Below are 23,911 nucleotides of genomic sequence, written 5' to 3' on the forward strand. Positions count from 1 at the left end.
CTGTACACCAGGCATTAACTAAACACTTAAGCTCTTCTGGTTTTTTTGGGAAGAGTTTGTGAAGAATTGTTAATTCTTTATGTGTTTGTTAGAATTTACCATTGAAACCGTGTGGTCTCAGACTTTACTTTTTTGGGAAGTTTTTGGATTACTGATTGATGCATTCTTTACTTACATAGGTTTGTTGAGGTTTTATATTTTGTCTTGAGTTAGTTTAATACTTGGTGTGTTTCCTTGAATTTACTGATTTCATTTAGGCTATCTAATTTGTTGGCACACATTCATTCATAGTATTCTGCTATGGTCCTTTTTATTTCTGTAAGGTCAGTAGTAATATCCTCATGTTCAGTTCTGATGTTAGTTTTTTGTATCTTTTGTCAATCTAGCTAAAGGTTTGTCAGTTTTTTTGAGCTTTTCAAAGAGCAAACTTTTGATTTTCTTAGGTGTTTTCTGGTTTGTTTGTTTGTCTCTGTTTTATTTATTTCTGGTCTATATTATTTCCTTCCTTTAGCTAGCTTTAGGTTTAGTTTCCTCTTCTTTTCGAGTTCTTTAGGATGTGAAGTTAGGTTATTGACTTGAAATCTTCTGTCTTAATGTAGGCATTTACAGCTCTAAATTTCCCACCGAGTGCAGTGAAGATAGCACTCAGAGGGTGGTATGTTGGATTTTTGTTTTCATGTATCCCAAGGGTATTCTAATGTTTCTTTTTTCCAGAGTGTGTTGTTTAATATTCTCTTTGTCCTGTTGGTTGTTTAGAGTGATACTTATTTCTACACATTTGTGATTTTTTTTTTTTTTTTTTTGTTATTGATTTCTGGTTTCATTCTATTATGGTATTACGGTAGGGGAAGATACTTCATATGATTTCATTCCTTTTAAATTCATTGAGATTTGTTTTGTTGCATAATATATGGCCTATTCTGGATAACATCCTATGTGCACTTGAGAATAATGTGTATTCTCTTTTGGGATCTAAAGACAGATAGATAGATTGATAGATATCCTTTTGGTTTATAATGTTCAGATCTTTTATTTCCTTATTGCCCTTTTATCTAGATGTGCTGTCCATTATTGAAAGTGTGTATTAAAGTCTCCAACTGTTGTAGAATTGTTTATTTCTTCAATTCTGTCAGTTTTTGCTTTGTATATTTGAGATTCTATTGTTGGTACATTATATATGTATAATAGTTATATCTAGTTGATGAGCTGACTTTTTTGTCAAAATACAATGTCTTGGATGCCTTTTCTTTTTCTTGCCACCACCCCAGCGAGAACCTCCAGGGCAAGGCAGAAATCTTATTTTGTTCTTGATTTTAGAGGGGGAAAAGGTATCTAGTCTTTATTTTTAAGTATGATGTTAGCTGTGGGTTTTTTGTAGATGTCATTTAAGGGGGAATCCCTTTTATTCCTAATTTGTTTAGCATTTCATGAAATGTTGACTTCTGTCAAATGCTCCTTATCGCTCCATCTTTTGAAATGATCATATGTTTTTTGTCCTTTATTCTATTACTAAGGTGATTTATGTTAATTTTTTGAATGCTAAAACCTACTGGCATTTCTGAAATGATAAACAAATTAATCCTGTTTGTTCATGGTGTATAATCATTATATATATATTTTTTAAGGTTTATTTTTTTAAGGTTTTTTAAGGTTTAAGGTATATATATATAGATAGATAGATAGATATAGATGTATATATCTATATATATATTTTAAGGTTTTTATGAGGAACTGGTATTAATTCTTCCTTGAAAGTTTGGTAGATTTCTCCAATGAAGCCATCTATGTACCTGGGCACTTTCTGTGGGAAGTTTTAATATTACTAATTCAGTTTCTTTACTTGCAGTAGGTATATTTCGATTTTCTATTTTTTCTCTTGTCCATTTTGGTATTTTGTTCTTCTTATCTAAGTTATCTTACTTACTGACAAAATGTTTTTCATACTTTTTGCTTAATTTTTTTTTATTTTTGTAAGACCATTTGTGAAGTCCCTTCTTTCATTCCTTATTTTCGTCATTTGAGTCTTTTTCTTTACCTTTACCTTTACTTTTTTTCTTTACCTTTACTTCACTTTGTCAGTCTAGCGCTATAAAGGTTTGTCAATTTTCTTGATTTTTTTTTAAAATAAATCAACTTTTGGTTTCATTGATTTTTTTAATTGCTTTTCTGTTCTGTAATTCACTTATTTCTGTTCTGTTCTCTTTATTGTTTCCTTACTACATTTCACTGTGAGTTTATTTTGCCCATTCTTTTCCAGTTTCTTAAGATAAGAGTCTTGATTTGACATCTTTTTAGAGTCACTTACTGGTCAAGGTTGTGCTTTGAGTTCCCTTAGCCAGTTATATTTTTATCCTTTACCATTGGATGTGTGAGTGGCCTGGGTGCCACTTCTCAGTTCAAGGAGTCTATATTTGCCACAAATCAAACCAGATACTAGTAGTTTAGAATTTCCCCCGAATGCCTCTGAGAAGGTGCAGCCTTGGGCATTTACTTTCTTTCTGACTTAGGGATGAATGTGATTTTATTTCCTGGAAATTGCTTTTGGGTCAGAGTAGCTTATTCAGTGTTTGATTTGAGGTTGCTTGTAAATCCCTTGTGCCATTAATGCTTTTACTGTGTGTTGTTGTATCTGTGTGCAACCTGGGTAATGTTTCACATCTCCCCCCACATCCTGCACAACCTAGTACCTGTTTATATCCTTAATGACCTCCAGAGATGACTGTTGCCAAGTAGGCTCTTTTTGGCTGTGTTTTTTCTTGTTTCTCTTCAACTTCAGGTGCCTTGCCTGTTTGCTTCTGTCAGGGACCTACCCAGCCTCCACAAGGATCTCCATTGTTTTTAGACAATGCCCATAGGTATGGCATTTTCTCTACTGTGTCATAAATAAAATTGGTCTCTGTAGGCAGAGCTAACCTCTCTTTCCCTGGACAGAACTCCTATTCTACTGTGCTAGAACTCGGTGTGAAGACTCACTTTTTCCAGAGTAACACCCCCACTTTATGAGTGGGCAATGGAGGATAGGCAGTGGGAGCCCCTGTTCTTCACACCTTGCCACTCCCAACATTGGGTGCTCTACCCTAAGAGCAAGTTAAAGGTGAGACTCTCAGGTCCCCAGCCTGCTATGCCTGGCATAGAGCTTCTGACTTACTTTTGGAGACTGGATGAGGAAAGGGAGACACGGTCCTCTTGGCCCTGCCCAACTGGAATAGATCTTTTGCATCTTGGGACACAGCCTGCCCTCCTGGAGTGAAACCCTAGCCCCAGATTAGAGCTGAGAGGAGAGGAAGCTACCCAGTAGAGCTACTGAGTAGAGCTTCCCAGACATGGAAGTAGGTTATCAGGGTAAGGGAGCAGGTCTTCACTAAAATGCCACAGACTCTTGCTGTTCTTATTGAGATTTGTTTCTTCATTTGCTGTATGCCCTTAAAAAAAAATTACCAGATACTTCAAATGATTGTTTTTTAATCATTTTACCAGTTAAATATTTGTTCTGCTGAGGAGATCTTCTATGCTTTCTACTCTGCCATTCCAGAAGTCCTGCTCCCCACTTACTTTCTACATTTTGGAACAGCTTAGTGAAGTTGTTATGCAGGGTAGAAAAGATGAATAAAATGGAGACTTCCAGCTATAGTGGGTGCATTTTGTATTGTAGAGGAAGACTGAAAAATAATAATTGAACACATGCTGATTGTCTTGTTTTGTTTACTCCAGTAAATAAACTAAGTAAGCACAATGAATTTGTACCATTGTACTAATACATTATAAAACATATACTAAAATAGATACTTAAAAATACCAAATAAGTGATATATGATTTATCAGATTCATAATTCTTAGAGATATTCTTTGGATTACTATAGAGATTACTATATAATGTCTTAAAGCATGACTAAAAACACTAAATTTTTTGTTAAATCTTATACATAAAGTATTTTATTCTGTGCATATTATGCATTTTTCTCATTTAGTCATCTTGGTGCTACAAGGTAGGTAATAGTACTATTTTATTATAAGTTTTAAATTTTAGAATTTTAAATTAAAGAATTTGTTCAAGGTTGAATAGATAGTAACCAACCACAGGAGCCAATTTCAAATGTAGACTCTCCATTTATAAAGTCTGTATTCTTCCAATCATCTATTCTCTCTGAATTCTTGAAATTCATTTCAGTTTACTGGTACTGTATATAGTGTTTTAGGTATAAGACAAAGTATAACGTCTGCCTAAATCAATTTGAAAAGGACAGGAAAAGAAATACATTGTAGAATGATACATGGAGAAACCATTATTTGGAATATGAACAGAAGTATTATAAAGAAAAGTAATTCAGCAAAGGAATTACATAGGAGAAGTGATACTTATTCAGGGTTTGAGGGAGGAGCTCTTTAGATAAATAAATAGGTGTGTGTCAGTTTAGAAGTGCAGGATATTCAGAGGCACCTGGGTGGCTCAGTAGGTTAAGGGTCTGTCTTCAGCTCAGGCCAAAATGGGGTCCCAGGATTGAACCCCACTTCAGGCTCCCTGCCTGGTGGGGAGTCTGCTTCTCCTTCTCCCTCTGCTTCTCCCACGCCTCCATTCCCCCAGCTTGTGTTCTCTCTCTCTCAAATAAATAAATCTTAAAAAAAAAATAGATGTACAGGATGTTTGAAAGACTTGATGAGGTTAGACAACATAGTCTGTATAGAAGAAATATAAGTATTTTGAAATTTCTGGTACATAAAGTATAGGAGTATGGGGATAGTAGTGGAGGTGAGGCTGGGGTTGGAAGTGGGTTCTTAAGTGATTGTTTAGGTCAAGGTCAGCTCTCCTAAATGAACAGGATTATTTGTTGTTATTTTTTTAATTAAATGAAATCTCAAGTACAGAGATGGTGTACATATAGAAATGCTGTGCAAAGTTATAGCTAAGTGTATACATGGTCTAGTTTACAAAATACAACTCTCCTTCATTCCTTTTCTTTCTCTTTCACCTTCCTTACTTTCTGAAAATAGCTGACAGCAGAGAATTTTATTTACTAAAATAAAGAGATTTCCTAAATAACCCGTTTGTTTCTTATTTAAAATTGTGTGTTGAGTTCTTATTTAAAATTGTGTATATTCATTCTGTATGAACATTTTGCTGGTGAAATGCTGACATTTTCAGTGAGAGTGTGACCTAGAGAATGAATACATAGGTAATGCAAAATTCTTGAGGTGGATGAATTACCAAGACCTCTTCATGACTTATAAATGTTATAACACCAAGTTTGATAACTGTTGTTTGCTTAAAGATGTGAATCTAAGACTTTCTTTTGAATATCAGTTACCACCTTGTTTTTATGTTATTTTAATATTTTAGTGGCACTAAAATATTATTACAATGCATATTGTATAAAAATTGAAATAACAGGGGGTGCCTGGGTGGCTCAGCGGTTTAAAGCCTCTGCCTTCAGCTCAGGTCATGATCTCAGAGTCCTGGGATCGAGCCCCGCATCGGGCTTTCTGCTCGGCAAAGAGCCTGCTTCCTCCTCTCTCCCTCTCTGCCTGCCTCTCTGCCTACTTGTAATCTCTGTCTGTCAAATAAATAAATAAATCTTTAAAAAAAAAATTGAAATAACAAGACAGTAGACAAAAATAAAATCTTCTTTACCCTGATCACTAAATCCTCAAATCCTTCTCTTAGAGGTAAACTTCCTGTATGGATATATGAGCACATATATCCCATGTTAATGTAATAATATTAATTATTCTATTTAATATTATTAATTATTAATATTATTACATCATTGTAATAATATTATTTTGGAACACGTTGCCCCTCTTTTCCCCAAAATATTATAATACGGCATTTTATGTTTATGTGCATAGACACTGCACCCAATTTTCCCCTATTATTAATATGTAAGTAAGGTTATATTTATTACAGTTAATAAATCAGTATTGTTGCATTACTACTAATAAATTCCATAGTTTATTTAGATTTCCTTAGTTTTTATCTAATGTCTTTTTTCTCTTCCATGATCCCAGTTAGGCTACCACATTACATTTAGTTACTGTGTCTGTTAGGCTCCTCTTGACTGGCAATTTCTCAGGCTTCCTTGTTTTTGATGACCTTGACAGTTTTGAGGAGTACTGATAGGTTGCCTCACTACCGAGGTTTGTTTAATATTTATCTCATAATAAACTGGTTATTTTGAAAAAGTCCACAGTGCCATTTCATCACATCATATCAAGGGGACATAGTATCAGCACAACTGTAGCTGTTGTTACTAATCTTAGATCACCTGGCTGACCTAATATTTCTCATTTTTCTCCACTGTAAAGTTACTCCCCCTACCCTACCCCCTTTCCATGCTCTATCCTCTGAAAGGAAGTCACTGTACACAGCCCATACCTAAGAAGGTAGATTATTTATATGTTCTTGCTCCCCACAAATTCAACAGTCTTTGTGTATGCATGTGAACAGACATACATTTTCATACATGTGATTCCTAGAAATGGCCGTGCTGAATTGAGTTGGATATCTGTATGTCTTAGCTTTGGGATGAATATATTATTAGCCCATTGATTTCCCAAAAGGTTGTAAGAGTTTGGGTTTTATCTAGAAGTGTGTGATAGTACATATTGGACATAACCCTGTTCCAAACCCTAGTTTTCTTAGACTGAATTTTCTTTTCTAATTTGATAGGTGAACAGTGGTGGCTCATTGTTATTTTTATTATGTGTCTTTAATTATGAATGGGGTTGCATATCTTAATTCTTATTCCCCATTGGTAGGACCATTATTGGCCATTTGTTTATGTCCCTTTGCAGTTTTTTCTATTGGAATGTTATTCTTTTATGATTGATCATAATTAATGAGCTGTTTGTATCTTAAAAATTAGCCCCTTGTCATATGTAAGCAGAAATATTTTTGCTCAATTGTCAAATTTTTAAAATTATAGTTGACATACAATGTTATTATATTAGTTTCATTGTACAATTTAGCGACTCAACAGTTACATCCATCATAACATGCTCACTACACCTGTCACCACACAGAGTTATTACAGTAATATAAGCTATTTTAAAGCTGAAGTTTGTACATCCTCTTCCCCTTCATCTATTTCACCTGTCCCCCCATTTCCCTCCCCTCTTGCAGCCATCAGTTTGTTCTCTGTCTTTATGAGTCTGTTTCTGTTTTGTTTGTTCATTTCTTTTGATTTTTAATTTCATATTTAAGTGAAAACATATAGTATTTGTCTTTTTCAGTCTGACTTACTTCACTTTGCATAATACTTTCCTTGTTATCATGAATGGCAAGATTTCATTCCTTTTTTTTATGCCTGAGAAATATTCCATTGTGTGTATATACCACATCTTCTTTATCCATTCATCTACTGATAGACACTTAGGTTGCTTCCATATCCTGGCTGCGGTAAATACTGCTGCAATAAACAGAGGGGTACATATATCTTTTCAGATTTGTGTTTTCATTTTCTTCAAATAAATACCTAGAAATGGAGTTGCTGGATTTATGGCCATTCTAGTTTTAATTTTTTGAGGAATCTCCATACTGTTTCCCACAGTGGTTGCACCAGTTTACATTCTCACCAACAGTGCATGAGGATTCCCTTTTCTCCATATCCTTGCCAACACTTGTTATTTCTTGCCTTTTTGATACTGATGATGTGAGGTGATGCCTCATTGTGGTTTTGATGTGCATTTCCCTGATGGTTAGTGATGTTGAGCATCTTTTCCTGTGCCTGTAGGCCATCTGTATGTCTTCTTTGGAAAAATGGTCAGGTCTTTTGCGCATTTTTAATTGGATTATTTGGTTTTTTTGGTGTTGCGTTGTATGAGTTCTTTATATATTTGGGATATTAACCCCCTCTCAGATAGATCATTTGAAAATATCTTCTCCCACTCACTGTCTTTTCATTTTTTTGGTGGTTTTCTAGTCCAGTTGTTTATTTTTGATATTATTTCCTTTGCCTGAGGAGATGGATCCAGAAAAATTTTGCTCGGGCTGATGTCCAAGAATGTGTTGCCTATGTTTTCTTTTAGGAATTTGGTGATTTATGTAAGAAAGCGGTTTGGTTTATTCTTTTGCATGTCCAGGTTTCCCAGCACCGTTTATTGAAAAGAATTTTTTCCCCATTATATATTCTTTCTTCCTTCATCATAGATCAATTGACCATGTAAGGGTAGGTTTATTTCTGGGCTCCGTTTTTTTAAACCATTGATTTATATGTTTATTTTTATATCAGTATCCTACTGTTTTATTATAGCTTTGTAGTATAGTTTGAAATCTGGGATTCTGATACCTTCAGCTTTTTTCTTCTTTATCAAAATTGCTTTGGCTATTTGGGATATTTTGTGGTTCCATAAAAATGTTAGGATTTCTTCTAGTTCTGTGAAAAAAATACTGTTGGTGTTGATAGGGATTGCAGTGAATCTGTACATTGCTTTGGGTAGCGTAGACATTTTAACAATATTCATTCTTCCAGTCCCTAAGCATGATCTGTCTTTGCATTTGTTTGTGTCGTCTTTAATTTCTTTTATTAATATTTTATGGTTTTCAGAGTATATGTCTTTTACCTCCTTGGTTAAATTTATTCCTAGGTATTTTATTCTTTTTGATACAAGTATAAATGGGTTTGTTTTCTTAATTTCTCTTTCTGCTACTTCATCATTAATATATAGAAATGCAACATTTCTGCATATTAATCTTATACCCTGCAACTTTACTGAATTCGTTAATTCTAATACTTTTTGGAGGACAAAAATGCTGTCTTTTTATAATTTGGTTCTGGTTTTGTTCTTATTGTTTCAGAAACTAGTGTCAAAGTTTTACATTTTTGTGTGATTTGACTTGGCATCATTTTCCTTAATAGCTTGTAGATATTTTGTCCTCCAGGATTGCAAATGCATTCTCGTTTTCTTCTGGTAAATTTATGGTTTTTTTTGTTTTTTTTTAACTTGATAGTTTGGTGTTTACTTTGTGTTAATGGTGTTAGATGAGGATGAAGCTTACCGTGATCTTGTTGTATTCCAAGTGTTTATCCTCCTTTCCTGCCCCACTTCTCCCAAGCAAAAGGATATTTCTCTTTCCTTCAACCACATCCACTTTATTGTCAGTGTTGTTCCCATCTCTAGCCAACCTGGCACACAACATTGGAGAAAACACATCCATTTTCAAGTTTTTTTGTTTTTTGTTTGTTGGGATTTTTTGCTAGTCCAAGTTCCCTAACTCAGTTCTGCGGAGAATCCTGGACTATCATGATACTTGGTTGAATGTCTTATTATTGGGTTCTGTTCTGTGTCACTTCACATCCCATCAAATTTTTAGAATTATAGCATGATTCTACTTAGAACTGCAGCCTCCAGTAATTTTGTTTCCTTGACTTCAAAAATCTTCTGAGGATAAGAACATCATAGTACTATCTGTTTTCCAAATGTAGGATAGAGTTTTCCAGTTCTTGTTTAGTTGTCATTAGGTGTGATTGAAATTTTGTCATTTAAATTTCTTCCCGAATGAATTACTTGAGAGTGATTCATAGAGGAGTGGTTATGAGCAGTTAGGGAGTAGTTTATTAATAGAAGTGATAACTAGGAATAACTGAACCACTGAGAGAAATGCTTCCTAAATTGTACATCATGCAGTTTTTTTGAGATTTCTTTTTTTTTTTTTTAAGATTTTATTTATTTATTTCAGAGAGAGAGAGCATGAACAGGGGGAAAGAGAGAAGTCGAATCCCTGCTGAGGGCAGAGCCCAGTGTGGAGCTCAATCTCAGGACCCTGAGATCATGATCTGAGCCTAAGACAGGCACTTAACTGACTGAGCTACCCAGGTGTCCCCAAAATGATGGCTTTTAAATGTATATGGTCATTTATACTATACCTACAAAATGGACAGACTTCCTCTATGGTTCTAAAGAAATTGGAAATTTTTAGTGATAAATGGAGTGAGTAGATAAAGTATCTAGGGGTACCTGGGTGGCTCAGTGGGTTAAAGCCTCTGCCTTCAGCTCAGGTCGTGATCCCAGGGTCCTGGAATCAAGCCCTGCATCGGGCTCTCTACTCGGCGGGGAGCCTGCTTCCTCCTCTCTGCCTGCCTCTCTGCCTACTTGTGATCTCTGTCTGTCAAATAAAGAAATAAAATCTTTAAAAAAAAGTATCTCTGAGCAGAGATTTATGTTAATCTGCAAAGTAGTAGTCTAAATACAATTTAAGCCCCCAAACTTCTCATAGGATAGTATTTTAGAACATTGAACCTATAGCAGACATGGTTTCTTTGACCTTCCTCTGATGTATTCTGCTTTGTTAATGTTATGAATAAAATACGTTGCCTAAAAATGGGTATCATCAGTATGTCACATGAAGCCTGAACTGTGCAAAAGCAGAGTAGAATTATCTTTACTGATCTGAACATAGTACTTTATCTGTAACCTAACATTGCATTTTTTCATTAACTGTGTCTCAGTGTGATTGCCTTTTGAGTTCTCTTCATTTATACCTCTCATTTATTTTCCAGCTGAGTTACTGTCAAGTCTTATCTGTCAATCTACATAATAAATTGGTACTTTGAGTTTAATCATAGGGTTTTGTATTATATTGTAGGTTTAGCTTAGCTTTCCAGACTATTAGAGTTCTTTAAATTCTTATTTGGTCTTCCATTTTAAGCCATTCGTAGGTTTGTGTCAATCTTTGGTGGTTATGTGAAAGTCAGAAATTATAAACTGACTGCCAAATTCATCCCCTGGTGTGTTTTATTTGGCTAGCACATTCTGTTGGTATTTTTATGAATTAGGATGCTTTTAGTTATGTTTTGTACTCTCTATCTGATTTATCAACCACTACCCCTTACTGCATTACACATTTTGGCTTCACACATTTAACATTCTTTTGCTTAGCCATTCAGTGAAGGCATTTGCTTTTGCAACCTCTAATATATTAAATTATTTATGAAAATACTGATTGAACAGGAAAAGGACAGAGCTTGTAGTCTACGTCTAGAAACCTTCCTTGAATTTGGCATTTATGTTTTCATCTTTTTATTCTTCGCTTTTGGTGTGATTGTTTAGCAAATGAATTAAATTATAATACAGTCCTATATACACCCTCAGGTTATTCATAAATATATCATGATTAACTTTGTCAAATGATCTGTTAAAATCACGTTTCTTGATTTTCAACATCTGTGTTAATGATCTTTCTGAAACCCAAGACTCACCATTCCTTCAATTCTCTGTACATATTCTTTCGGTATTAGTTTGGTATTCTGTTTATGTATTCCTTTTAGTAGACCTCATCTTCACTTGGACCTTCTTGTCTAAATCTTGATTTCTGAAATGTTCTTTTAGCCTGGAGCATTACTTTTGCTGCCTTTAGTTCTACATATGACCTTATTTCTTATTTTATAAGAAGGAGGGTTATCAGACATACACTTACTTGACTTAGAATTCTTTCTAACCTAATCATTTATTTTAGATGTACAGGAAGAAAAATGTGGTATCATTTCCTCCTAAACATGACAATAGTGAACATTTAAATCTTTATAATTTGCCAGGAAATGTGCTTAAAGAGCTTTTTATAGATTATTATAATCTCAATATAGTCTTTTAAAGTAGATGCCATTGTTAGCATGATTTTACAGGAAACTGAGTCTGAAAGAAGTCAAGTAACTTGCTTGTGGTCACAGAACTTGTACTGTTAGAGTTTGGCCTTCCATGTTTTGTTTGACTAATGCTAACCTTGCCTTTTAATTGCACTGTATGGTACTCTGTGTTCTTGTTTCTCATTTCTTGTGATGTTCTAGAACATTGCTTTATCAGTTATCCCTTTTCTTTCCTTTCTTATCACTTTATTCCATCCTTTTATTCTATCCTTATCCACTCAGCCTACAATAAATTTGGGTATCTTTTAGCCATTTAGAAAACACAAATGAAAAGCACATCGACAATTTCTCTACAACCTCTCCTCTGTTTTGCCTTTCCTCAAGTTATCGGCTCCTGGCTTTCTTTTTACTTTCACCACAAGAGATTTTGTAAGAACAAACTAAATTAGCTGCCTCCTGTTCCTCACCTATCATCTGCTTACTCTTGATCTTAGTATAGGTTGGTTGCTTCTGGCACCATGGTCTGAAACTGCTTTTTCCAGGACCATCCCTGAACCACGATACACCAGATCTAACAACCTTTCTCAGTCCTTATCTCTCCTGCCAGTGAAACACCTTGCTGTTCCACATCTCATCATTATGGAAATTTCTTTGCCTCTTGGTTCTGTTTCTTAGTCTTTACAAAGTTGTCCCTTAATATAATTTCCTCAAGGTTAATGTTTTCTAGGATTACACTCTCAATCTCTTCTCACTCTCTTACTGTACCCACATTTCTTAGTTGAGTGAGGCTGTGCTCATAGTTTTAGCTACTGTCTAAATCTCTAGACATACTCCGTTCTCTCTTTTTGAGTTTTGACTTCACCTGCATTTCCAGCTACCTGTGGAACATAGCCACCTAAAATGTTGTGAGATCCAAGTTCCATTAAATAAAAGTTAAAACTTTTCCTTCACACCTTTTTTCTTCTTTACGCTTTCCTTGTTTCATTACCTGCCTAGTCGCCCAGGTTTAGAGACTGTTTAATTAATCCCAATTTCTTTGCTTCAGGAGGCTCTCTATTACTCTCATGTTTAGGTAGCCAATATACCTGCCTCTCCTAACCTCCATTTTCTTTCAGTCCTTACTGTCTAAATGCTAGTCTAGGTCTTGGATACCTGTAGGATATTTCTAGAGTTTCACACTGCTTTCACTCTCAACTTCCCTCTTCCCCCCAACCTCCGTACCTGCTATTCACAGTGCTGTTTGAGTTAAAGCAGATGTGTAAGACTGCCATCCTAATTTTTAAATAATATTCATTGCTTTTGAGCTTAATTCATTCAGCAGATATTTATTGAGTACCAACTATGTGCTAGGCAGTATTCTAGGTGGAGAAGAATGATGAACAAAACAGACAAAAATCTTATCACTCATTGAGCTTAGTCTAGTTGGGGGGAAGGAGACAATATAAAGTAAACTATGTGGTTAGAAAATGATAAGTATCATGGGGAAAAATAAAGTAGGGAGGGCAGGTAAGAGTATGGGATGGAGAAATTGGTGGAAGCCTAATTAGGGAAAGCTACTCTAAAACAGTAACATTTTAGCAGGATTTAAAGGAATTGAAGCAAGTGAGCAATGTGTATATCTAAGGGGGAGAACATTCCAGGTTTAAGGAGTGATCAGTATAGAGGCCCTGAATATGAAATCCTGCCAAATGTGTTCAAGAAACAGCAGGAAGTTATTGTCAAAAGAGATGAACAAGCAGCGGGGCAGCAGTAGAGGACGGAAATAAGAAAATATGTGTGGAGGACCTTGTAGACCACTTTATAAGAATAAATCTTAATGAGGTGTAGTGGAAGAGCTACCATTTAACTTCTGTTTTGTTGATATTAGACCAAAGGGGAAAGGTGAAAGAAGAAAGACCATTTGGGAGGATACTGCCATAATCCAGATGAGAGGTGATAGTAGTTCAGACTAGGATTATAGCAATGAAGATGATAAGAAATGGTTGGATCATGAATAAATTTTAAAGATAGTACCATTAATACTTTCTTTCGTGTGTGTATATGTGTAAGAGAAGGAGGAGAGTGGGGGAATTAATGATGATTCTAAGGTTTTAAGCCTTAGCAATGTCAAGTACACAAAATGACATAATAGTCTGGAGTTAAAGGCAGAAGTCCAACATGTATATGAATTTAGGAGTCATCAGTGTAGAGTATCGAACCACCTGACTAGATGAGAGCATAACAGGCGTGAGCTTACATAAAGAACAGAGATCTGACCGAGCCCTGGGATCCTCCATTCCTTAAGAGAGAAAGGGGAATAGAATGAGCCAGAAATGGAGAGCAAGAAGAGTAGTCTTTAAGGTAAGATGACAATCAGAAGAGTATAGTGTTTTAGAACCCACATAAAGCAAGTATTCGAAAGAGGGGAACATGGTCCAACTATGTTAGACTGTAGTGCTTAGTCAAGTAGAAAGGAGAGATAAGGTGATGACTGAAAATTGACATTGGATTCAGCAACATTAACTGATCTTAAGCAACAATTCTTATTGAGCAGTGGTGATGAAGTCCTATTTGGAGTAAGTTTCAGAGAGAATGAGAAGAGACTGGTATTGGAGAATGTCAGTCTAGACACCTCTTTGGGGTTATTTTACTATTAAAGAGGGGCAGAAAATATGGTGGTAATTAGCAGTTTGAGTTTTCTTTTTAATGATGGGAAAAATAACAGTAGGTTTGTATGCAGATTATAATTCTCCCAGAGAGAGAGAATAATTAATGAAGAGAGATAGGAAAATTATTGAAGTGCTGATTGTAATTAGGAAGAGCAGAATAGTATCATTTTTTACATGTAGAGGATTTGCCTTTAAAAGGTTATTAGTCATTTTATCACTAGTTAGAGAAGGGAAATAGGAGCATACGGGGTTAGATGCTGTAGATGGGCACATGTAATGGTGCAAGCCAGGTCATCAGCTGAGGGTGAGGATGGGAAGACAGGTATTGGAGGTCATACTGAAAGAAGAAATCAAGTATTTGGGAAAAGTGAAAGGACTAGGCAAATATATAATTGCTGGGCCAATTGAATTTCTTGATGATGAATTTACTGTGAAACCAAGCAGCACAGTTTTAGGTTTCTTTGTAGCCGTGTTCAGCAGTTTGAATACAGGCATAGAATGAATGGGTAGCTGGATTTAACCAGGGTTGTGGTTTATCAAACAGGTCTGATATAAGAAAAGGATATATGTTAGAGCAGACTTGGCACACTTTTTCATAAAGGGCCAGATAGTAAATATTTTTGGTTTTGCAGGTATAGTCTCAGTTATATTCTCAGCTCTGCCCCAGAGCAGCTATAGGTAATACTTACATGAATGGACATTGCTATGTTCCTATAAAACTTTATTTATAAAAACAGGCAGCAGGCCTTTGCTGTTGTTTACTGACCGCGTTTTAGAGAATGAGGGTGATGGTAGACCTTGTGATGTAAGCTGGATATGGAGAGAAGAGAGGAGACCATGGAAGAGTGAGGGATAATGAAAAGGTAGTAGAGTCGATGGCACGCTGTCTCACTAAACTGTTTCCTGAGCTCTGCTGTTTTTCATTGACCTCACATCTTGTTTTTCTATGCCTTCATAGTTTTTCTATGCCTTAAATGCTCCTTTCATACTCCATTTAGATGTCGTCTCTTTTATGCCTCCATCTTTAAATGCTGAAATTGAAATTCTTTACTTCATTTTGGTAGGTAACATGATTTCAGATTGGGAAGATTGTGAAAATTTGTTTACCTACAGATTTTCCCTTTCAGCAGCCGTTTCTAGACTTGAAGATAGTGATTCTCAACTTTGTTTTCTGCTTCATTTTACCCATCTGATATTGTTCACATGAACAGAGTAAAGGTAGCACTCTGTTCCTCTTTCCTACTTGGTTCTTAGTTGGAATTCCTTTCTTTCTATCTACTGATCTTGGATTGGTGTCTTTAGGCTGCTGAGAAAGGATGTTTAAACATAGGACCTGCAATAAACTTGTGAGTATGGTAACTTGCTGCCTTATAAATTATTCTTTTTATTTCAGTTACTTGTATAAGACAAGTGATTATTCTACTAACTATAGACTATCAGGTAACCATAGAATCTTCTTTGTAGAGGTTGTAGAGAAATTTTGAAGAACATCTAGTCCAATTTTTCATATTCTAGTTGAAGGAACTGAAGCCTAGAGAGATTAAGTGTTGCATTAGTTAGTATACGTTAGTCAGTAGCCGAGCAAAGGCTGGAAATCTTCACTGCTAATTTAGTACTCACTCTACTACCATGACAGCTTCCTGATAGGATATAAGGGCACTGATTCTCAAACTAGAAAATAGGAAATTTTGTGATAGGTGATATCCTCTAAAATCTTACTACCAAAATAATAGTTTAAATATAATTGATAATCTTACAGTTTTGAAATGGCTATTTTTTTTAACCATGAAATTATTAGTAAAAAGGTACAGTAGACTTGTTTTTACTATTATGGCTATATTCTGAATTACTTTTGTATAATTAGAATTGAATGCATGAATCTTAAAAGTGTGAATAAGTAAAAGTAAAAAAATCTGAGTAAATATATAGAGATTTTGCTCTGAGTATATAAAATACTAGTTTCTAATTTTGTTTTTTCTGTTTTTAATGAACTCTTTCAGAAGGATGAAGTCTATCTTAATCTGGTGCTGGACTATGTTCCGGAAACAGTATACAGAGTTGCCAGACACTATAGTCGAGCCAAACAGACGCTCCCTGTGATCTATGTCAAGGTATGTAAAAATGGAGCAATTTCCCATTTTAAAAAGTACTTAATGAGCCAAGGAAAGTGCTGGTTATGTTTTAACTGTATTATTGTATATAATACCAAGTGGGGGAAGCTGCAAAGTAGGTATTGCTAGATCTTCATTAAATTCTTATATAATTTAAAGTATGAAACCTTCACCTTTTAAACTTTCATGACTCTCATATTAAAGGAGAGCCTGCTTCCCTTCCTGTCTCTCTGCCTGCCTCTCTCGTGATTTCTCTCTGTCAAATAAATAAATAAAATCTTTAAAAAAAAAAAAAAAAGATATCTTGTCATATTTCTGACAAGTGAATTTTTTCACAGGACATTTGTGGATTTTAATTTTGCTGGCCATAACACCTATTTATTTAATTTTGGATACTCTTATTATGGCATAGACCGAAAAAGGAGCAGGCATATCATATAAAATTATAAAAGATATATATATGAGATTAAACATTATGTTGCCATTTATAGATACAGTATAACTAGCTAAAGTTTAAATTTCATATAATTTTAAATATGTACAGACTCTATGAAGGTGTTACTTAATTTTTAGTACCTAATGTCAGGTTCTGTGAAAGAACTCAAGAATTGCTAGGAATTTATCCAGCATAATTCTGATTAAAGTTTTGATTGCTGATTAGAAACATTATTGTCATTGTTATTGTTATTAGATTATTCAGATCTTTAAAAAAAATTTTATTGAAGTATGGTTGACACACAGATTATTATTTTTTAACTATGACATTGTGAAAATTAACTAGGTGTTAGTTTCAAAGTCTAGCTATCTAAATACAATTTTTTGCATTTTATCCTTTATAGGAGTGACTCTAGAAAATAAAACTGACTCTGAATGTCTTAAGATTGAGTACTGAATTTTGCTTAATAGTTACAATTTTAAACTTTATGATAAAATGGGTACCAAAGCAGGAATTTGGTAGCTAGATAATTATGACTAGGAGTCAGTATTCCTATTGAATTCAGTGCTAGGAATTTAAAAATCTGCTTCCAGTGTAATTTTATTTGGACTTATCAAACTTGGTTGAAGTTGGTGGTTAAATTGATAATAGGAGGAACTAAAAGACACAGTTTTTGTACTACAAATGTACTTTAGTTACTTTATTCTAATTTTAAGATAGTGGGTCCTATTCAAGATAACCTGCACTCTAGAATATCCCTTTTAAGTCCCTAAATCTAGAATAATCTTTGAACATCTCAGTTTAGAATGCTGATGGATTTATTTATTTATTTATTTATTTTTAAGATTTTATTTATTTATTTGACAGGCAGAGGTCACAAGTAGGCAGAGAGGCAGGCAGATAGAGAGGTGGAAGCAGACTCCCTGCTGAGCAGAGAGCCTGATGTGGGGCTTGATCCCAGGACTCTGGGATCATGACCTGAGCCGAAGGCAGAGGCTTTAACCCACTGAGCCACCCAGGCGCCCCAAGAATGCTGATGGATTTATGAAGCAGAAGAATCCCTAGATTTAGTTCCTGAAGACCTAGTTTTGAGACCCAACTTTGCTATTAAGTTAAGTGCTTTGGGGCAGTTACCGATCTACTCTCTACTTAGCTTCCATGTTGGTAAAATTGTACTCATTTCTTTACTGCTCACAATTAAGCATTGTTGGTCTGTAAGGTGAACTTAACATATGAGAAAACACTTTTGGGACTGTAAAATAAAAGTAATAGAAAATCTTAACACTAGATTTAAAAACAACATGTGGACATTTAATAAGATGTGCACAGTAGTTAGACCAGTTTTTTATTTCAACTCTAATTCAGCAAACAAATGCTAAATGATTGCAGAACAATGTGAAGCTTAATAAAATACTTTATTCCTCCTCCAATAAGAAGAAAAACAATTACACAAATAACTATAAAACAAAAAATATATAGCATTACTAAAGTAGTTAGATAGGTCATATTCTTTTGAATTGGCAAAATTCTCAAGGAGGGGGTTAGTAATACCTCTGTTGAATCTACCCTTCAAGTTTACTTACTCCTAGCATATTTATATTGCTCCATAGCTAAGCCAATACCTGTTTTCTCACCATTTAACATAAAATGTGCCAAGTGATTTTCTTTTCCTATATCTGTCTACAGAAATTTTACTCGTTTCAGGATCTTGTCTTTGGTCACTCTAAATATTTGTTTTTATTATTGAAGATTTCAAATAGAAATAAAGGAGAAAATGGAATAATGAACCCCCATGTACCCATTATATTGTTTGAACAATATCAGTTCATGTCCACTCTTGTTTCACCTATACCACCCTCTACTCCCCACTTCCTTTATTTTGAAGCAAGTCACAGATAGTATTATTTTCATCTGTAACTATTTCAGTATATATGTGTAAATGATAGGGTCTTTCTTTTTAAAAGCTTAGTTACAATATCATTGTCTACCTATACAAATAGTTAATTACTAACACCTTTAGATATCTACTATTTTTATTGCCTGTGTGTGTGTGTGTGATTTTAAGTTTCTTTGTTAGAATTGGGTAAGGTGCACGTTTTATAATTGGCTGATATATGTGTCTAATTTTTCTTTTAACTTACAGACCACTCTTTCTTACACTTTGGTATTAAACAAACTGGGTCAGTTGATGTGCAGTTTCATGGTCTGACTTTTGCTGATTAGGTTACTGTAGTGTTAATATGTTGTTCTGTCTTCTGTATTTCCTGCAAATTAGTGATTAGATATATTTTTATAAGATTCAAGACTACTGCATATATATTATTGAGTGGTTTCCTAAGGAAGAATATAATATCTTTTTGTGATGCTTATAACCATTGATCATTGCCTAAATCTGTTAATTTATAAAGGGTTACAAAATATGCATATTCTACAGTTATTACTCATTCTGTATTTATAAGCTCGGGGACGCTTGGGTGCCCTACCTGGTTGAGCATCCAGCTCTTGTTTTCGAGTTCAGGTCGTCGGATCCACCCTGCACTTAGCGTGGAGTCCACTTGAGATTCGCTTCCCCTTCCTTTCCCTCCCTCCCCCAACCACTCACCCTGTCTCTCTCCCTCTCTCTCTCAAATAAATAAATAAATAAATAAATAAATGGAATCTTCAACCAAAAAAATTTATAAGCTGAAATAGTTTCCCATGTCAAGTATTTGATTACCTGAGGTACAGTTTATAATAAATACAGGATATGTATTTGATTATATCCCTTAATTTACGAAAATTTATAATTAGTTGGTTCACAGATTCCTCCAGAAGTGACCAACAAGGTATTTGTTGTGTAGGTTTGTTTTAAAACTTCTTGCCTGAGTCTCAATAATCTAATCTTTGATAGCTTCTTCACTTTCTAGCATGGTAGTGTTCTAGATTCATTTTATACATTTCTTCTCCAGACTTGGAATCAACCTTTTCTTCAAGGAGACCTTATTCTTTTAGTGAGAAATGATATTTAGAGACCACAGTCTCTAATGTTAGGAGTGGTAATTGCTACAGGTTTGGTTACTCTTTCTAGGTTTTTTAGTGCACAGAGTTAGAAAATACTTTGATAAGCTTTTCAGATAAAATACATCTTTTTTTATCTCAAAGGTTAATGTAGATTGACATTGCTCATTAAATATTGAGGAGGGTTAACAATCTTCCATCTATATTTTCTTTCTCTTACACTAAAAATTCCTTTTTTCAGTGATAGTATATTACTCGTTCTGTCCTACACTCTACATATAATAGTCTTAGAATAATAATAGTGACACTACCACGATCAAGTGAAAGTAATTTAAGATCACTTTGCATTTCTTTTTATTTCCATGGTATATTTTATTAGGTATGAACAGTAAAATTTTTCTCTTAAAAAAATTGAGTATTTCCTCTCTGTGTGAGTATGCGTCATTAAGCTTTGTTCATTTCTTTTTTTTTTTTTCTTTTTAATATTTATTTGCGGGAGAAAGAGAGAGTGCATATACAAGAGAGTGCAGATGGTGGAGAGGGAGAAGCAGGCTGCCCATCGAGCAAGACTTGATCCTTGGACTCTGGGATCATGACCTGAGCCAAAGGCAGCCCCTTAACCAACTGAGCCACCGAGGCACTCCAAGCTTTGTTTATTTCATTTTATTTTTATTAGAGATTGCATTTAAAATTTTTTTATTAATGAGGTGCTTGGGTGGCTCAGTCAGTTAAGAGCCTGACTCTTGTTTTTGGCTCAGGTCATGATCTCAGGATTGTGAGACAGAACCCCACATCAGGTTCCCTGCTGTGACATGGAGTCTGCTTAAGATTCTCTCTCTTCTTCTCCTCTGACCCCATCCCTCTGCAAAAACAATTTTTAAAATTAATTTTGCTTTAAATTTTAGGTCAACATTAATATAAAATATTATGTAGTTCCAAAGTAAAATCTACAAAACAAGGATTATCATCAAATAAGTTTAACTTTTATACCTGTGTCTTCTCTATTTCCTCTCTCCCCCAGTTAAATATTTAAATTTTTTATAGTCCTCCCATTTTTAAAATAAGCAAATGTATATAATTATTTTTCCACCTCCTTTTTATGTAAGTAGTTATGTAATATGTACATTTTCCTCCATGATTTTTTTTTTTTAAGATTTTATTTATTTGAGAGAGAGACAGTGAGAGAGAGAGCATGAGAGGGGAGAAAGTCAGAGGGAGAAGCAGACTCTCCAAGGAGCAGGGAGCCCAATGCAGGACTCGATCCCAGGACTCTGGGATCATGACCTGAGCTGAAGGCAGTCGCTTAACCAACTGAGCCACCCAGGCGCCCCCATGATAGTTTTTAAGTTAAAAATACATTCCGGAGATCACTCTTTATTAATATAGATAGACATAGCTATTTCACCTTCCTTTTATAGCTCCACATTAGTGTATTATATGGCTATATCCTAATTTATTCAGCTGGTCACCTACTAATGGTCTGTTGTTTTCCCTCCAGGTATTTGTTTTTGTTTTTGCTATTACAAATAATGTAGTAAAGAGCCTTTATTTTTGTGGTTTGTTTTGTTTTAAAGATTATGTATATTTTTAAAGAAAGAGAGGGCATGAGCAGAGAGGAAGGGGCAGAGAATCTAAAGCAGACTCTGCACCAAGCAGGGAGCCCAGCACGGGGTTCAGTCCCAGGATTCTGAGATCATGACCTGAGCCGAAACCAAGTCAGATGCTTAACCGACTAAACCACCTGGGCACGCAATATTTTCTGTGTTTTTTAAAGTTTTTTTTTTTTTTTAAGATTTTATTTATTTATTTGACAGAGATCACAAGTAGACAGAGAGGCAGGCAGAAAGAGAATGAGAGGGAAGCAGGCTCCCCATGGAGCAGAGAGCCCGATGCGGGACTCTATCCCAGGACCCTGAGATCATGACCTGAGCCGAAGGCAGCAACTTAAACCACTGAGCCACCCAGGCACCCTGTTTTCTGTGTTTTTGACAGCATATACTTGGATGAGATCTCTGGCATCCTGTATTGTAAAAAAGAAAATAAGGTTATTATGCATATTGAAGTTGGCATACAAGGAAAGATCTAACACTCCTTTCACCCCCTTGTGGAAAAAAGGATGCTTCTTTTATATAACCGTAGCCCTTCCAGAGTCTGAGTGTTGGCCTGTTGTTTTTTTAGGACTCAAATCTATTCTTATTTTTAAGAGTTTAAAAAAGATAAAAACATTGTCTGAAATTGATAAGTTGATCTCATTCACTTACTCGTTTTTCCCTAGCTTTATAAAACTATTTTTTGTGAAAAATACTGGATTGGGAGATGAAGTAAAAATAATAAACACATACACTCTTGCCTTCATGAACCTGACCATCCAGTAAGGGCTTGTTTAGCATACATGTCACCAGAATGAATGGCAGCTACAGTCCTTTGTAATTGTTTAACATCCACTTTTTCACTTTTTCTGGAGAAGTTGAGTATATTATATTATATTATATTATTGCTTCAAACGTTTCTTCAGTTTTTATAGTATGGGTCACTTTGTAGTTGATGGTGGTTAATATACAAGTTAAAAAGTTTTTGAGCACCTTTGCCTTTTGATGAGCATCTTCTATAAATAAGTAGGTTTTAAAATTCAAGTCTGAGGGACGCCTGGGTGGCTCAGGGGATTAAGGCCTCTGCCTTCAGCTTAGGTCATGATCTCGGGGTCCTGGGATCGAGTCCTGCATTGGGCTCTCTGCTCAGCGGGGAGCCTGCTTCCTCCTCTCTCTCTCTGCCTGCATCTCTGCCTACTTGTGATGTCTGTCTGTCAAATATATAAATAAGATCTTTTAAAAAAAAATTTATTAAAAAAATTCAAGTCTGAAACCAGGAAAATCATCATTGTGAATTTGAATTTTTTTTTTTAAAGGCTCAGTGGTTTAAGCCGCTGCCTTCGGCTCAGGTCATGATCTCGGGGTCCTGGGATCGAGTCCCACATCCGGCTCTCTGCTCTGAAGGGAGCCTGCTTCCCTCTCGCTCTCTCTGCCTGCCTCTCTGCCTACTTGTGATCTCTCTCTGTCAAATAAATAAATAAAATCTTTAAAAAAAAAAAGATTTTATTTTTTTGACAGAGAGATCACAAGTAGGCAGAGAGGCAGGCAGAGAGAGAGGGGGAAGCAGGCTCCCTGCTGAGCAGAGAGCCTGATATGGGGCTCGATCCCAGGACTCTGAGATCATGACCTGAGCCGAAGGCAGAGGCTTAACCCACTGAGCCACCCAGGTGCCCCTTGAATTTTTTTTTAATTGAAAAACAGGTTAAAGAACATGGTCTGAATACACAAGAAAGCTGGCCGCATTTTTGTGAATCATAAAATTGTTAGGTATTGTTTGTTTTAAACAGATTTAGTAGCAAAGAGGAAAGAACAGTGGACCTGAGTTAGATTTGATAACTTTGTAACTGATCAGACTGTTCATTTGGGCTTCAGTTACCATGCCTATAAAAATGAGGATAAATATGCATCTCGCAGAGTGATTGCAAGAATTAACTTATTAACAAAAGGGTAAAACAGGCTTGGTTTGACAGTACGTATTAAATAAATCTTGAGGGGTGCCTGAGTGGCTCAATTGTTATGCATCTACCTTCAGCTCAGGTCATGATCCCAGGGTCCTGGGGTTGAGCCCCACATCTGGCTGCTTGCTCAGCGGGAAGCCTGCCTCTCCCTCTCTCACTTCCCCTGCTTGTGTTCCCTCTCTCGCTGTCTCTCTCTCTCTGACAAATAAATAAATAAAATCTTTTTAAAAATCTATCAATCTGTCAATCTTGAATTTCAAAATGTGCTAAATATCTCCTGAGTTTCTAAGAGTTTATCATTCTTGTATTTACTTGGTGATCAAGCTATTTAATGGTTACATTTTTATATTTTTATTTAATAGAATAAAAATACTGTAAAATACAGAAATCATTATTAAAGAGGTATACTTTCCCAAGCCACTATAGAGTATTTAATATCTGATTTGGATAAATTGCTTATCTTCTGTGCCTCGCACTTTATATGGAAAATAAAAATAATTTTAAAAAAGATCACATAAAGATTAACTGAAAATTCATGCAAAGCACTTAGAATAGTAGCTTTTTCTTGTTACTCTTATTGCTATCTTGATAGTAGA

The 23,911-nt window shown here is 35.2% G+C and overlaps 1 protein-coding gene across 2 annotated transcripts in view; it reads left to right on the forward strand.

The window, feature by feature from the left end:
- GSK3B (glycogen synthase kinase 3 beta) overlaps positions 1–23,911 on the forward strand; it is a 209,890-nt gene that overhangs the window by 109,303 nt on the left and 76,676 nt on the right. For both annotated transcript variants that reach the window (XM_046003800.1, XM_046003801.1), the window contains exon 4: positions 16,225–16,335. In XM_046003800.1, coding sequence (XP_045859756.1) covers positions 16,225–16,335 — 111 coding nt within the window. The remainder of the gene's footprint in view (positions 1–16,224; positions 16,336–23,911) is intronic.

Source organism: Meles meles, chromosome 4 (assembly GCF_922984935.1).
Source record: "Meles meles chromosome 4, mMelMel3.1 paternal haplotype, whole genome shotgun sequence".
NCBI classification, from domain to species: Eukaryota; Metazoa; Chordata; class Mammalia; order Carnivora; family Mustelidae; genus Meles; species Meles meles.